The sequence below is a fragment of the Lissotriton helveticus genome, chromosome 11, assembly GCF_964261635.1.
Source record: "Lissotriton helveticus chromosome 11, aLisHel1.1, whole genome shotgun sequence".
Classification (NCBI taxonomy): domain Eukaryota; kingdom Metazoa; phylum Chordata; class Amphibia; order Caudata; family Salamandridae; genus Lissotriton; species Lissotriton helveticus.
This window is the reverse complement of record NC_136072.1, coordinates 944462900-944480819: the sequence shown is the minus strand read 5'-3', so window position 1 is coordinate 944480819 and position 17920 is coordinate 944462900. Positions and strand designations below refer to the sequence as shown.

Below are 17920 nucleotides of genomic sequence, written 5' to 3'. Positions count from 1 at the left end.
ATAGGATAAGGTCCAAGTTCATTTAAGGCATATCAAAATGTTGGCAATTTCAATGTTGCAACTCCTCTTCTATGTACCAATAACCATCTTTTCACATTTTTCAACTGCACTATATTAATCAGTCACATAGGTTTGGTTATGGTTATTTCACTGGGGTTTATTGTTCACTTTCAAATACGTAAATGTATATAATTTAGATACAGTGACAGGAAATATATTGTTCTCATGTCTTTTTTGAATGTGCACATTTATAAAATACTATGCAATAATAAATAACGCTCACTTTGGCTGAAGTGAGGAAGAAAAACATTATTGTACTGTGGGTTGCAACATTGAAATTGTCAGAATTTTTAAATGCCTGAAATGAACAAGGGCCTTATCCTATTATTGTTCACCTAATTTTTGCTTAAGTCAAGCAGGATGCATTGATTGCTGTGATATTTTATCATCTGAATGGAAAATGAATTCCTTGAGAACAGTTTCCACTGAAGTAGGTTTTCCATGCCTGCAATGCAGTTCTGCTATGCTCTGTGTAATTATTTATTGTATTCCTTACACATATTTCTATAGTGCAGACCTAGCTATGGAAAGAAGGAATGCTTCACATCGGTATTTACTTTGAGCCGGTGGTGTTTGGTGCTCAGCACTGGCACTTAATTGTCAACACCGGCAGTTGTGACAGTCTGCCACAAGGAGGCACTGTCTCTTATGTAGAGATGACCCCAACAGCAGTCAATTGTTAATATACATTTAAATGTCTATTACCTGCCGCCCACGTCATACTTATAGCTTTGGGGGCATGGAACAGTCTGAATTGTCAAACATGTAGGAGTGTGATGGTTAATAGTTCTGTTGTTACTTTCATTGGCAGCAGGGCAGGGGGAATGTTTGGTACAAGCTACAGAAACCTCCTGATGACAGCCATGGCACTTATTATTATTATTATGTTGACAAATTAAGCACTGCTTGTAGCTGATAAATACAATAAAGGCATAGAGAAACGGAATAATACCACAGTACGTGAAGGAAATGCTTACCGCAGTGGCTCTTTTAGGATGTAACATTGACGCAAAAAGATTTATTTCTAATATTACGACGTGCTTTCATGCCCAATCATGTTTCTCCCTGCTGTTTTGATCTGTCATTGCCTTACAGTATTTATTTGTGTACATTTTGTGAGTCATCGTGGTATTTTATGGGATCACGGTCTTTTGAGCAAATACCGGTATTTCCAGGATTACCACATGCCAGTGAACGGTAAACCCTATTTCCCAATGCATCTCCTCTTACGTTTCAGATACAGTAGTCAAGGGTAACAATTTCGCAATGGAAGCAATGGCTGTGCTTTTAGTTACCAGCAGGTGGCACTGTTACACCGACATCCCTCCTTAAGATAATTAAAGACAAAGAATTTATAGCAGAAGACTGTTCTAATCAGCGGAGCTGGCTTCATCCTGAAAGTAATGCTCGAATCTATGAAGCCTTGAATTTATCCATTTTCTAAGATGCTCTTTTTATTGGTGTACAGCTGAAGCAGCTGCATAAATCTCGCCGCTCCGAGTTCTTCGATGTGTCGGCCTCAGAGCCTGGGTGTGTGCATCAGAGAGACGAAGCAAGGGTTGGGAGAGGGAGAAGGAAGGTGGGGGACAACTGAGACAAAGGAAGAAAGGAAAGAGGTAGAGAAGAAATGGAAAGAAAAGCAGAGCGTAAAACCCATTAATACCTGGAAGGGGAGAATCCATCTGGATATTCGGTCTGTTATTACATCCTGGAATTTTCAACTTCTGTTTATGGCACTGCAGCTCACTGCCTCTCCCACTGCTGGCTGAATTCAAGCACCCCCTCATTGTCACCTTGTTTACTCTTTGAGTTATGGCTGGTGGTAGAGATACTTGTCTTATTATAGGTTTTGCATTTATATTAACTTTAAGATGTACCTAAACATACCTGCTGCCAACTCACACGGTGCCACAGTGTGTGTGACTCACGATATTGGCTTCCATTACACGGATATCACACAGTGGCAGGATAAACAAGCTGAAAACCACTGTAACTAGAGGTTTTCCACCTCGTTTTCCGAGGCTTTGAACTGCTCACATCCACATTAGCACCAGCCTCAGCAAGGTTTTTATTTATTTTGAAGATGAGGGAGCTTGGGGCCGGGGTGGGGGTTCAAAAGTGTCTCATAGGGAGTTCTAGGCATGAGGCCCCGCCCCTTTCAAGGCCACGTCCCCTCCTCACATCACGAGATTGTTCTTCAAGTTGGCAGGTATGCCTAATAGATAAGTAGGCCTGGATTTTTAAAGGGCTTATGTCTGTTTGCTATCTAGTTTCATATCATGTGGGGGTTTTTTAAATTCCAGGAAAAGCTGTGTTTGACTTCTCATGTACCATTTCAATGTGCCCTTGGATTTCTATTCTCAGGTGAATGCTAAGGAGCTGTTGCAAAGCACCTCGAGAGTACAGTTTGGTACAATGTGGCACGTTATTTTACAGATAACTGTGAGTTTGAAGTCGTTTAAAGACGTCTCATTGTGTAGTAGCTTCAGAAAATACTTTTTTTTAGTTATCCACATGCACATTGGCTCATTATATGGAAACCATACGCAGGTGTATCAAATGTTAATATTGTGAGATTTAAGGTAATGTTGAGCAAGCGAGAGATCACATGATTTTCAGATGCCTTTCAGATCACCTCTTTCCTGTCTTACTAGCAGAACCCTGCCCTGTCCTAGGGTATAGGGTATCTCTGTATGGGAGAGCTGATTTTACTTATCTTACTTTTTGAGACAGCTTTATAATAGTTTGTCTTGGTTTATGAGATCTATAATGGCTTAAAATTATACATTGACACATGCATTCACACATTAAAGACTCATTCGATTATTTGAATTTGTAACTGCTAATCCTTTAATAAACCTTTATGGTTTGAAACATAAGCACACTGTGTTCCCCGTAGAGCCTAGTGTGCTCCAAATTATTGAAATATATTGAATTTTAATGTTAGGCCTCAGTTAGAAATAAAAAATCACCATAGAGTGCTTGATAGACCCCTAAACTTGCACCAGAATTAGTGCAAAGCAAAGCTTTCCATCAACCTCTGTGAGAGGCTTCTATTTTATATAGTTCTTCATTTTTCTCCTGTGGGTGCTGGTAAAATGGCAGAGTCTCCTTCTGCAGCTGGCCTTGCAGTGACTTCAAAAAGGGTGGAAGGTCCCTCCACTTCAAGCTCATCAGCAAAACCTGCAGCAAATCCCAGTCACCCGCAGCCTAACTTGCAAATGCGACTGAATATACGGCGTTCCCTAAAGGAGATTTTATGGAAAAGGGTTGGTGATAGTGATGATTTAGTGATGGCTGAAAATGAAGTTGCTAAAGTAGCAATGAACATCGAGAAGGAGATGTTTAGCTTATTTAGAGAAACGGACAGCCGATACAAGAGCAAATACCGCAACCTCATGCTCAATCTAAAGGATCCTAAGAATCAGGGGCTTTTCCACCGGGTCCTTCGTGAAGAAATCTCCCTGTCGAAACTAGTGAGATTGAAACCAGAAGAGCTTATATCGAAACGTTTATCGTCTTGGAAGTCCAGAACAGCTAAACCTACTTCAGATTCCAAAAGTAAATCTCATATGGAACACAAAGGCTCAGACAGCACTCAGACCATACCAAATATGGAAGATTCACCACCAGTTTCTGATTCTGATGATCCGGAGCAACCGCTGGAACCTGCAAAACCTGCCGCTCCTGAGAAAAGCCGCCCAGTCCTTCCAGACATTTTCAGCAGCATGTTAAATGATACAACAAATCAGCATCGTGCACATCTTTTTGACCTGAACTGCAAAATCTGTACAGGTCAGATATCCGTTTCTGAAGATGACGTAGCACCAAGAAGATCCAAAACCTCGTTTGCTCCTGCCAAAAAGACTGAGTTGAAACACAAGTCTGATTTCAGAATGAAGACTGAATCCATGGCTACTGGACAGCCTACAGTGGAGGGGCTTGGCACTGCAGACACCATTTCTACTTCTTCAAGCGACCCATCCCACGAGCACACTGTAGAAAAAGGTTCCACCACACAGGGTGCCACTAGTGATGAATCCTCTCTCCCCATGCAGTCATCCTTCTATCCTGACACTAGTGCTGCAAGAGTGGTGACCACTGTAACAGTGTCTGGGAGAGACCCTAGAACTGCACTGAACCGTCTGCCTCCCACCGTGACCCCTGCACCAGATCCTTCCGCTAGCCCAGCAAGAGACAAGGTTGCTGTAGAAGAAACAAAACCTGAAATGCAAAACCACTTTCAACCACCTTTCCAGTTCCTAAATCTATTCTAATGAAGCCTTCATCGTTGGATCCCAGATATTTGCCATCATCTTCACTGAATCTCAACATTGGAGGCTCCCGGTCCCCTCAAGATGGCGACACTTCACTCTTTCTCTCCCGTCTTGGCGCCCTATGGAAAGGATTCATTAACATGCAGAATGTAGCCAAGTTTGTCACTAAAGCATACCCTGTATCTGGGTCTTTTGACTATCTTGATGAGGATTTGCCTGATACGGTTCACATTGGTGGGAGGATTTCGCCGAAAACCGTCTGGGATTATGTTGGCAAACTGAAATCATCTGTTTCAAAGGAGCAGTGTTTAATTCGCTTCCAGCCTGCCACAGAGGAAGAAGAGGTTGCATACATCTCTCTCTATTCCTATTTTAGTAGCCGTGGCATATTTGGTGTTGTGGCTAATAACAACAGGCACATCAAGGACCTCTACCTGATCCCTTTGAGTGCTAAGGATCCCATTCCATCCAAACTTTTACCATTTGATGGACCAGGTAAGCATAGCAGTTGTCAAAGAAAAAACAAGAGGAAGCTCATGGCTAATAGGGAAAGTTACACAAGACCTACAAAGCACGTAGCTCCAACACTACATGCTTTTGTAGGGGAGAGGGGTTGGCCTAACGGCTAAGGCGCTCGACCTCGGATCTGGGGATCTGGGTTCGAGTCTCTGTAACGACGCCAAAAAAAAAACTCCTGTGATTCTGGGCAAATCACTTAATCTCCCCATGCCTAAAATGAAAGTGTGTCCTCATGTAACGTAACTGGTGCTATGTAAAGCGCTCTGATACCTGATTCGGTTCGGGTCTAGTTCGCGCTATATAAAACTCTGCAAAAAAAAATTTTTTTTTTATTTATTTCTGTGCTTTCCATAGATCCTCTCTGCCTCCCCCTTCCTCAATTAAACTTTCCATAACAAGTGACAACTCTCACCCTTTGCCCTGTTTTTTGTGTGCCATGGACAGGTATATATTCGACGGGTCTTGTATCAGGGCGCGCAAGTGCAGAGTACCTGTGAGTCAGTGCATGAGTCTACTGGTGCTGCACGATTGCGGGCATCCTCAGCAGGGACTGAAAGAGACCTGTGAACTATTACATAGAGAGGTGTGGTGTAGCAGCCAAGGCAGCTGACTTAGGAGCACAGGGTTCATGGTTCAATCCCCAGCTCCAGCATCAGCTCAGCTCAGCTCAGCATCATGTGACTCTGGGCAATAGGTCACTTAATTTCCACAATGGCCCCCTGCGCCTTGAGATCTGAAAGGGTGAGTAGTTTGCGATTTACAAATACGGATTTACATAACCCTCTCCCCCACTGGGGAGAGGGTTATGTACACAACATCCTCGACTCCTCCCAATCCGGCTTCAGAAAAAACCACAGTACGGAAACCGCCCTCCTCGTCGCAACAGACAACATCCGCACCTTACTGGACAAAGGAGAAACAGTAGCCCTCATCCTCCTCGACCTATCAGCGGCGTTCGACACAGTCTCCCACCGCACCCTAATACGCAGACTCTACGATGCAGGAATCCAGGACAAGGCCCTCGACTGGATCTGCTCCTTCCTCTCCAGCAGGACGCAGCGGGTCAGACTCCCCCCTTTCCTCTCGGACCCCACACCTATCACCTGCGGAGTCCCCCAGGGGTCCTCCCTCAGCCCGACGCTCTTCAACGTCTACATGGCTCCACTTGCCCCCATCGTCAGAACCTACGGACTCAACATCGTGTCATATGCAGACGACACTCAGCTCATCCTCTCCCTATCCAACGAGCCCAACACCGCCAGACGCAACTTTCAAGAAGGCATGGAAGCCGTCGCCAAATGGATGAAAAACAGCTGCCTACAACTAAACACCAACAAAACAGAAGTACTCATCATGGGCCCAAACCCCGACGCCTGGAGTGACACCTGGTGGCCCACCGCCCTCGGAAACCCGCCAACCCCCACAGACCACGCACGCAACCTGGGAATCATCCTGGACTCCGAGCTCAAAATGGACCGCCAGATCAACTCTGTCTCATCTTCCTGCTTCCACACCCTCCGCCTCCTTCGTAAGACCTTCAAATGGATCCCCCTCGAACACCGAAAGACAGTCACTCACGCCCTGGTCACCAGCAGACTCGACTACGGCAACGCTCTCTACGCCGGAATAAACAAAAACCTCATCCGCAAGCTACAGAACATCCAGAACGCCGCCGCAAGACTGGTCCTCAACCTGCCAAAACACTGCCACATCTCCCAGCACCTGCGCACACTCCACTGGCTCCCCGTCGAGGCGAGAATCACCTTTAAGATGCTCACCCACGCACACAAGGCCCTCCACGGCACCGGACCAGCATACCTGAACAGCCGACTCAAATTCCACGCACCCCAAAGGACCCTACGATCAGCCCAGCTTTCCTACGCTGTGGTCCCCCGCACCAGAAAGACCAGATCGGGAGGCCGCTCCTTCTCCTTCCTCGCGGCCAAGGCATGGAACGCCCTTCCGCTCCACCTCAGACAGACAACATCGCTCCCCATCTTCGCAAGAAACCTCAAAACCTGGCTCTTCGACAGACCCCCTCCTTGATGGAATGGAACCTGCACCCACCCCAAATCCCCCCCCACCCCTAGCGCCTTGAGACCCTTACGGGTGAGTAGTCACGCTTTAACGAACTCCTGATTGATTGATTGACTGGGCTTGTGCTGAGGAGTTCGGAATTTGCCACAATGATTTCCTTTCGTAGGTTCTTGTACAGGTGTTGGATGTCCTGTCAATTCCCTGGCTCGAGGGTCTCCTGCATGCCTTCCATCCCCATCCCCTGACCCCATAGGTTCATTTCAACATTATGAAGGAGGGCAGCGAGGGAGTCCTAGTCCTAGTCCTAGTCACTGCCATGTGTCATGGCTGCCCGGCAGGAGCGGCCCATGCAGGTAAGAGTGGTGAGGTAGGGTGGGGGGGATTCAGCAGACAATGACGAGGGAAAATTAATTATTTATTTTAATTTCCCTCAGGGTCATCTGTTGAATTCTCCCCACCCCGCCCCACCACTCTTAACTGCACGAGCTGCTCCTGCCACCCTGTTTCACATGCTGCAGCAGCAGCTAGCAAGGTGCCTAGATTTGAACTCAACTTGCACCCCTTTCCTCTGACTAATCAGAATCAGTGGAGTGAGATAAGGGATATCCAGGGCAGTGGCTGGGGCTGTCCATCAGTCGGATTGGTGGCCACTGCAAAGGGCTTGCATTTTCAGTCTATGGGGCATATTACCAAGGGGGCCGATAGGCAATTATCGCCAATTTAGCGGCCGTTTTCGGCCGCTAAGCGGCGATATTTCTATCACCCTATTAGCAAGCTGTCGCTAACTGATGTTAGCGACAGCTTTTAGGCTTTAGCGAGCGGTTTGGGGCCCGCTTTGCATGTCAGCGATGTTTATCGCTAATGACATGCAAAGTAGGTGTACCCAACCTGAAAGCAGTTGCTAACGTCGCTATCGCCTATTAGCAAGGCAGGCGTAGCGATGGAAATATTCACGCTAAGCGTGAATATCTCCAAATACAAACACCTGCCCAGACCAGTTCTTAGCCATGTTATCCAATGGGAGGTGGATAACATGGCTAAGAGCATTTCGTCGCTAATGCGTGAATATCGCTGTATTCTCAGCGATATTCACGCATTTCGCCGCTATCGCTGGATATTTTAGCACAATGGAGAAAAACGTTGCTAATAGCATGTTTTCTCCGCTAACATATCCAACGATAGGCAGCGATTAAAAAAATCGTCGCTAAGCCTATTTAGCGATAATTATCGGTACTTGTTGGTAATGTGCCCCTATGTGACTTGCTTAAGCTGGCCTCGACTTTCCTGTTCTCTGTCTTTTTTTCTTGATTTCCAAATGGAAGGTTTTTACAGGGATAGACTCACCACTCTAAATTTTCAGTGGGCCACCATCCAAGACTTGCACCTTGCTAGAAGACGGTTGGGAAGCATAGTCCGTGTTTTCCTGATAATTAAAAGATTTTCTGTTCTTAAACCACTTGTAAAAAGAAGTTCTCTCTAGGTGGCTTATTGATCATAAAGCGAGTGTTGCAGGTTTCCAAATTTGAACACTGGGGGAGTGGCTACCTTTTTACAGAGATTTATCTTATTTTTAGTTATAATCACATCTTTGAGGCATGTGTGATTACTTCTAATTACTTGTGATGAGAATTCTAACAAGATGAATCAATGAGCTAAATGCTCACCGCGGTCATCCAGTTGTCAGGACAACAGTCTGAACCCTTGCAAGGCCATCTGTTTCCACCCTTCTAAGGTTTGTTTAATGAATCATATTAAATGGTTTAATAATGACACCTGTAATTTACAATCCTTACAAATGGCAGAAGTGTGGTATGAAGCGATATGTGAAAACAAGTTATTATCATCATGTATTGTCTGTTATGTGCCACAGTACTTCTGGTTTCTTAAATGTACAAACAGACACATCCTCTCCTCCACAGTCCTATATACTAGTAGTGGCTTTTCCTTACATTTACATTTGATGTTTCACAAGGGGTACGTTTTTTGGATGACTGGTGAGCTGTTGTTACAGATGTCTCAGTCCACACTTACATGCCAGTATAGCGCCCTCTTTTTTTAATTTTGAGGTAAATTAAAAACAGAAGAGCCTTCTGCAGCCATTCTAAGCCCATTCACATGCGGCCGGCATGAATCACGGGTGGGGGGTTGGGGAGGGGAGTCGCGCGGGGAGTAGGTGGGGGTTAATTTAATTACATTTTTTTAAAACTTACCTTCGCCTCTGGAACCTGACTCCTGTGTCGCGCCTCCTGCTCTCTGCTCACAGGAAGCAGAAGCAGGCACACTCCCTCTCTTTCCCTAAGCCAATAACCACCCTGCAATGGCAGCGTTGTGATTGGCTAGGACTCGTCATTACAGGGGTCTATGGGGAGGCTGTTTTCTTCATGCAGGCTGCACAGCAGCCTACATAAAGAAAACAGAGAGTGCTATGACTGATTTGGTCGGCCCTGGGGCCGACTAAACAGTCAGCGCGCATACCATTGGGCTACCCACTCCTCCCGACCTGTCCACCCGCCCGCCACAACCAGGCAAACCCTTCTTCTGCTTTCTCGCAGTGCGAGAAGCAGAACCGTAAAATGGTATTTTCTACGAGAAAGCAGTGAGGCGATGCTCCGACGCCCACGTGGAAGAGCCGCCCCTGAGCCCATTGCTTTGCATTGTTACCAAGCGAACATCAGTTCAGGCAAGTTTTGAAATGAGCCCCTTAGGTGTGAGCTCAGTGCCCAGGGGGTTGAGTGCTTCCTGGCCCAAAGATCCATAAGTAGATATTTGCAGGACAGCAACATCCCACTATAATATGTTAACATTAGCGAAAAGTCTCTCCTAACACTTTCGCCAAAGAGTTTGACGCTATGACTACCATCGCTAACTCTGACAATGACTAAGCGCTACTGGAATATCATAATGCCTTAAACTCGACTTTCGATAAGATTGCCCCTTCAAAATTCACCCAATTTCTAAACATGGCTCTCAAGGTCCCCGGTACTCAACAGAATTAAGAACTGAAAATGCTTCCTGTAAAAAACTAGAGAGATGTTGGCATTGATCTAATAAACCACAGGATAAGGATGACTATGAAGTATCTTTAACAGCATACCATGTTCATATTAAAAAAGCCCAGAAGTCCTATTTCTTCAATCAAAGCAAGCAGAATGGTAATTCATAGAAAGAGTTATTCAAAGTCCTCAAAGCTTTTACTAATCTACGTGCCTGTTCTCAAGATTGTCATGCGTCTCAGGCATTATGCGATTCATTAGCTAACCGGTTTGAGGATAAAATCTCTATCATCTATCAGAATTTCCCCAGCCTATCTGATCAGGCATGTGAGGGTCTAAACCTCACTCTTCCTTCCTCCTATGATGGCACTAGCTTTGGAAAATGTCAATCCTTTTCACTGAAATCAATCCAGAAAACACATGCACCAGCAAAACTAGCCTCCCCTCTGGATACTTGTCGTCCGAGGATCTGTGCTACTTTCTCTAATCAGCTAGCCCCAGTAATTTGCTCATCATTTAATCTTTCAGCTAATTCCGGGAAAATGCCCTCACCCTGGAGAGTGGCACAGGTCATGCCGATACAGGAGAAGGCCAATATGGCTTTTACCAATCTTTCCAACTATCGGCCTATTTCGCTAATGCCCTTGCTGGGTAAGCTGTTGGAGGGACAAGTAAACCACCAACTCATGGAATATCTAGAGGTCAATACGCTTTTGGATCTGTCACAATCCGGATTCCGACCTCTTAATAGCACTGAAACTACCTTATTAGCTGTCAAAGATCTCATCAAATGTTCTCTAGATGCACATCTACCATCTATGCTCGTGCTGCTGGGCTTGTCTTCAACATTTGTTGCCGTGTCCAATTCCGGGTTGCTGCGAAGGTTACAGGAGATTGGTAAACATGGGACAGCACTGCAATGGATTCTTAACCAATAGAACTCAAACTATCACTTTGGGTACATGTACATCTTGTACCATGTTGCTGGATGAGGGTGTGCCTCAAGGCTCTTGTCTTAGCCCTACACTTTTTTATATATATTTTGCTCCAGTGGCCAAGATTGTCAAAGCCACTGGCATTGAAATACCGTCCAATGCTCACAATATGCAGCTAATCATCTCCTTTGATAAAGACCTGGATAAAGCAAAAGACCGCTTCTCAGATGGGATGAAAGCTATTGCAGCCTGGATGTAGGAGAATTGTCTGCAGTTGAACTCCGACAAAACAGAGATTATGTTGTTCGGTAAGGCCCAGCAGATTTGGGACCCTGATTGGTGGCCCCCTGAACTAAGCATGGGTCCGACTCCTAAACAGGTAGGTAAGAACTTGGGCATCCACCTAGATCAGTCTCTTACTACGAAAGAACAAGTTCTGTCTATTAGAGGCACCTGCTTTTCAGTCAAGTCATTCCTTTTCTCCCACACTCGGTGAGGAATACTTTGGTGCAGGCTCTTGTTATTAACCTTATGGATTACGGCAACGCCTTGTTGGCTTTGGCTAATGAAACATTGCTCTGCAAGTTGCAGGTTGTTCAGAACACGACAGCCCATCTCATCTGTAACCAGCCCTCTTCTACGTTCACTTTATTGGCTGCCAGTTCAATATATAAATATTTGTTGCTTCACCCTCAGATCTCTGGGGGGAATGGTCCTAGCTATCTACATGCTAAACTGAAGCATTATTGTCCAGTCAGACCTTTATGACCCAGTGACAAGCCTTTACTTACTATTGCCCGGGTCAGAAGGTCTCGAACTGGGGGCAGGTCTTTTTCTACCTTGCCCCTTCCTACTGGAATGAGCGGCCATTGCATATTTGTATGTGGACTGAGCATGGCAAATTTAGGGAATTATTGAAAACAGCACTGTTCTAATTTGTATCTTTACATGTCCATGATGCGCAACCTGTGTGCACTGAGATACCCCTCTCGGGTTGATTTGTGTGCATTATAAAATAAATTAACATAACAGAATAGACCAGGGCTTGAGGACTAGATTTCCTAGTCGCAAATGTTCATCTTTAAGCACTACAAATCATTTGGGAGTATAATTTGCTTGATGTTGGTGCATTTTATTCAGTGGGGTCTATTGACTGAGGCAGCTGCAGTGGTAGCAATCTCAGTGTTGTTTTCATAATTCTTCAAGAAGGAAGTGAGGGTTATGATTGGTAATCCTCGTTACTCCCAGCATTTTCCTCATTGCCACATTGTTTGATTCCCAACCATCCTAATTGGTGGCACGGATTCAGCCGTCAAAGCTGCGGACTTGGGTATAACACACACATAGCAATGGGCTGTCCCCCTTCTCAAAGGGAACTCAATAGGGAAACTTAAGGGAACAATAAAAAGAGGGTGAAAATTATGAAAGAATTTAAACATTTTATCTTTCAACATGTTTCAGGCTTGCCTTAGAGTCTAAGCAATGCCAAGAGAATGTAATTGATTTAGGCATTCTACATCAGTGTATTCAAGAGCAGTAAAAGAAGACGATTCCCTTCTCCAGTTCTCGCTACTGCCTGCCAGGATTCAAACTTATGACTTACAGATTTAGCAGAGATTCTTACAGAAGGTTACCTAACCCTCTGATGTACCTCCCAACACGGTGGTTGGTCTTTAGAGCCAAACATCCAACACGTGAAATAGAAATCCTTGATCCAAGAGAGATGTTACGACAGTAGGGGGTATGAGCAGGGACCAGGAGGCGATGAGAGAAACGGGGGGTGCAGCTAACGGCGACGCTTTATGCAAAATCTCTATATTCATTTACATACACGTGCACAGCTTGCGCCTCACCCTCCCTTTTCCTTATGCAACTACAGTGCACGCCAAAACTAATACTAACTGCGAGTATCCAAGACAACGGTTCGCAGTTGACTGGACAAACACTGCAGTCACTATTATCATTGGAACATATTGTTAAACTTAAAGACTCGCCGAGGTGGCATTTCTGCATGCCGAGGGGCTTGTGTATGGGGCCGGGACCATTCCCCTATGGTCAAGGCCTGGCGAGCGGAACTAATTAATTACAACAAACAGCTGGAGCCTTACCACTCTACACTTCCTCCAGCCAACAAAAAAATATGTAGTTTATCTTGTGCTAGAGTCAGCTGGACATCAATCCTGGTCAGAGTATTTCCCATGAGAAGCACAACACTCAACCCATCCAACTTGAAAAGGGCAACAACAAAATTAAGCATGGACAAGGACAAATCTCACGCTCTGGGCATTTTGTCAGCATCTTCCACGTGCCACCTAATGGTGTAAAACAAAGCTAGCTATTTGACCTCTGTGTTAGAAAAACAGCCTACATTCCTGCCTCAAAATGTTTTTAAAAAAAACTCCATATCACAATATTCCACAGACGCAGCACGGACAATCATCATCAATCTTGTAAAGTGCAGCACCGTGAGTGCAAAATAAATTCTTAAATACCTTCGGGAATAGAGCACATCTCTTCGGAGAAAACCTTGTGTTGTGATTTCACACAAACTCTGTAGACTATGCTACAAGGAGCTAATTTTTCATAATATTTTTTTCCAATGAACCTATGTGACATTGTATCCATTTCAGCAACCACGTACAGGCATAAATATATGCGTATGTGCTCACTTCTGTGACCTTCTTTTAGTTGTGATTCGATTTTTTTTTAATTAGTCACCCAATGTGGCCATAAATTGTTGTGCCCATTAATTGGCACTGGGATATGTTGGTAATAGCGACTGCTGCTGATGTTTTTAAGCTGCATGTACGGTACACTGCTTTTACAAGCATCACATATAAGAGATTGGACAGGCGTAATTAAGTCAAATTTATTAAGAGGAATAGGTGTATAAATTGCGAGTGGGTGAGAAGGCAGAGGCTGTAGGCACAAGTGGTGCTTACTATATTTATTATTTTGTTTAAGAAAACTGAAAAATCCCTTTCATATACAGAAATTCCATTGGGTCCTTGCAACTTGTCACTTATATTGACTAACTTATATCTTCCTTTGTTTCCCAAAAGTTCCCTTTTGCCACCAGAACTTTCCCACTTAACCACTCTTCTGCCCCTACACAGCATTCTGGTGCTGCGGCTACTGCTCCCACCTTAGCGCATAACCTTTACTGATGGGGTGAGCGCTGCAACGGGACCAATTCAGCCAACCATTCCTGAGCATTGGCTGTCCTTAGTGGGCAGGCAAATCAGTGGTGACTACAACTTTGAAAACATGGTGGGGCGCGACAGCACCAAACTCACCATATTTACTACTCCCCCGGCGCGGCACTTCTCTCCCCATATCGGCGTCCTCGAGCAGGAAAAGGAAGGACTTCAATCCTGCTCAGGGGAACACCAACAACCAATCTTGGAGCTGCTCTCATTGTTCATATGTTAATAATATTGCATAAAACAATTGTTTGGGTTGAAGGGATTTACGAAATACAAATAAGGGAGTTTATTCCTGACTTTTTTTCATCTTGACTCTGGCTATAAAGAAGACTTTAAAAACTGTATCTTTTTCGTCATGTTTCAGGTTTTTAAAGAAAATAATGAATTTTTATTATGTGATTATTATTGTGCTAACTGCCTATGAGTTATTTTCTTGATATATTACCTACTGGCGGTCGCCAGTAGGTATATATAGTTAGGATTTTTTCTCTATGGGATTTTTGAAAATTCTATGTCTAATAACTTTGGCGTTTGTGGACGGAATTGGCTGAAATTTTCAGGAAAATGGCACATTTTGTTTCTGAGCAGCCCTTGAAAATTTGGGGGGGGTTCGTCAAGGGGGGGCCGAGAAAAAAGGGGGGTCCCAAAACGTGTTTTTAACATTGAGTTTTCCATAGGGCGGTTGGCCTCACTTTTAGCCCGAACGGCTGAATGGATTTGCACGAAACTTGGCAAAATTGTAGGGACTGGTAGCCCGATGTGCCTTTGCTAGGTCTCAATATATGTGCTCCAGTGGATTTTGAGAAATTAACGTTCAAAAAAAGATATATATCTGTAACAGCGGACCGGGCAGCGCTCCGGTTCGCGGACTTTTCGCGGTACGGAGCTTTGTGAAGCGAAGCTGATTGGTTCTCCGGCGTCTGTGAACATTCCAAACAGTCCGTAGCGGCCGCCATCTTGTCTCTCGGTAGGATCGAGAGACAAGAGGAGGCCAAAGCGAAGGGGCAAATGACCATAAGGGGGCATAGTAGATCCTCGCTGACCCCCTAGGTTTGATGTGGAGGTTTTAAAAGGGTCCCGCGGGGCAAAAAAAATAATAAATAATAATAATCGAACGGCTGAATGGATTTGCACGAAACTTGGTAAAATATTAGGGACTGGTAGCCCGATGTGCCTTTGCTAGGTCTCAATATATGTGCTCCAGTGGATTTTGAGAAATTAACGTTCAAAAAAAGATATATATCTGTAACAGCGCTCCGCTTCGCGTAACGGAGGTTTGCGAAGCTGATTGGTTCTCCGGCGTCTGTAAACATTGCAAACAGTCCGTAGCGGCCGCCATCTTGTCTCTCGGTAGGATCGAGAGACAAGAGGAGGCCAAAGCGAAGGGGCAAATGACCATAAGGGGGCATAGTAGATCCTCCTTGACCGCTTAGGTTTGATGTGGAGGTTTTAAAAGGGCCCCGCGGGGCAAAAAAAAAAATAATAATAATAATCGAACGGCTGAATGGATTTGCACGAAACTTGGCAAAATTGTAGGGACTGGTAGCTCGATGTGCCTTTGCTAGGTCTCAATATATGTGCTTCAGTGGATTTTGAGAAATTAACGTTCAAAAACAAGATATATATCTGTAACAGCGCTCCGCTTCGCGGAGATAAAATTATATCTGTATTACCTAGCTGTTGCTAACACCAGTTAGCGACGGCTAGTAGGAGATAGCGACCATCTTGGGCCCCACTTTGCATGTGAGTGATATTTATCACTAATGACATGCAAAGTGGGCATGCCAAGATGTTAGCGACTGGAAACAGTCGCTAACATCGCTATCTCCTATTATCAACTTTTGGAAATATTCGCGATAAGCGCGAATATCTCCAAAAGCTAGCACCTGCCCTGAGCAGTTCTTAGCCATGTTATCCAATGGGAGGTGGATAACATGGCTAAGAGCATTAGCTCGGTAATGCATGAATATCGCTGAGTTTTCAGCGATATTAATGCATTGCGGTAGTTTTTTATCGTATTTGCGATAAACCTTGATAATAGCAAGGTTTATCTGCGATAATTTCTGACGATGCTTAGTGGTAAAAAAATCGTTGCTAAGCATCGTTAGGGATAAATATCGCTTAACTTTGGTAATATGCCCCAACGTCTGTTAACGTTCGATTCGAAGGAAATCAGGAAGTGTTGAAAAACATTGTCTGCGCCATCTTGTCTTTTTTCAAATGCCACACTTTTGTCGTGCACGGCAGTCATTTTAGATGCCTTGACCGGACCCACTCTGTGCACGCTGTCGATCCTTAGCATGGCTCCCCACCCTCGCAAGCATCTCCCCCAGGCAGTGGTCACCCCCGCTCTCTGTCTTATGCATGGGTAATAAACCTCCCCCCATCTGCGCTGCTCTTCCCTGAGAATCACACCCTGTGCCCGCCCGACACCTCCCTTTCGCCCTATTCACTACCGCACCCTCTGACACTCCTTTTCCTCTGTGTCCGATTGTCCAGGCCGGTCCTAGGGTATCAGCTAGCCCTGCAGATGTAGTTTATGGCCCCAGCTGTAAAGAATCACCCCTCTTCAAAGGAGTTATAGTAGATCAAGGCCCACACCCGATGAGATCCGTCACACCACACGCGTTCCTACTATCTGAAAACCATCCTGTATTGTGATTGGGGAGGGGACCGAGCCTGAAGTGGAAGATTCCAGGGATGACTCTTTGTACATCAAAGTTTTTACAATTATGTGTCACATTAAAAATATATAGCACTCCGACAAAGTAGTAAGATTATAAAACTTTAATAACGTATAAATATATACAAGAAAACAAAAACAGTAATAACATATAAAATTTTTTAGGGAAAAACAACGAAGTAGCGGTCGGCTGTGCGAATAGTCCCAACGCAGCACAACGTCCAGATTTCCGGCGTGGGGCGTCGCGGGGGGTGGGTCATCAGTAGCAAACTGTTGTGCGAATAGTTCCAAGGCAGCAGAACGATGGCACCAAGGTGATGTCCAGTAAGTTGCCGCACTGGTTTTGGTATCCTACAATGCTGCTCCGAATAACGGCGTGGGGCGCCCCGGGGGAGGCGGCGTGAACGGGCCTCTCCAGGTGGAGTGTCATCTGTTGTAGTGGGGCGCCCCTTTACCGTTTCAGTTGCCATTCCGTCCGTTTTTGGTCCACTGTGTCAAAAGCCGCAATTCAGCTGAGTTGCGCCCACTCTTGCGGTGCAGCGATAGGCGGCTGTCACAGGACTCTCAAAATGGCGGCAGGCTGTTTCCTTTTTGGGCCTGGTCCACTGAAATGGCCCTGGGACACCTTGGAAATCGGACGCTTGTCTGCTAGGTCTTGGACCCCATTCTCGAAAGCGTCCCCTCCGCCTTGAGGATTCATCAAAAGTTTTGGGGGCCCCCGACTCCTGTAGGCTTCTGGTGGGGAGCGGCTGCCATGATTGCTCGCGGAATGACCACGACGGAGCTACGAGATGGTGGTGCTCTCATGCTGACGCCAGCTTCAGTCTGAAACATCCAGAAACAAGGTGGGGCTTTCATCGTTTGGGAAAAAAAAAAAGTTTTCATCCAATGAAAAGTGTTGTTTTTAGGTCATATGATCAAGCCTTCCATCATTAGGAAACCAAAAGTAAAATGAACCAATGAAAAGTTTTATAAACAAGTCACATGACCTGTTATGCGGCATAGGGTATAAAATGCGGAGAAAATACGTTGGCACGTGAGGCGGCGTCAGTAGCGGACCGATGTGCGAATAGGCCGAAGGCAACACAACGCGCCAAGATCCGGATGGCACCGAGGTGGTGTCCAGCAAGTTGCAGCACTGGTGTGGCCATCCTACAATGCTGAAAGTCGGCGTGGGGCGCCCCGTTGGCCTGTGAGTTTGCGTCAGTAG

General features: G+C 45.3%; 2 protein-coding genes across 3 annotated transcripts in view; one reads left to right on the top strand and one right to left on the bottom strand.

Annotated features, from left to right (window-relative positions):
* TTC28 (tetratricopeptide repeat domain 28) overlaps positions 1-17920 on the bottom strand; it is a 1211014-nt gene that overhangs the window by 127748 nt on the left and 1065346 nt on the right. The gene's annotated exons all lie outside the window — the stretch shown is intronic.
* On the top strand, positions 3159-4966 carry LOC144792044 (death-inducer obliterator 1-like). The gene is given in 2 exon segments (XM_078666899.1): positions 3159-4287; positions 4290-4966. Coding segments are annotated over 2 exon segments (1806 nt in total).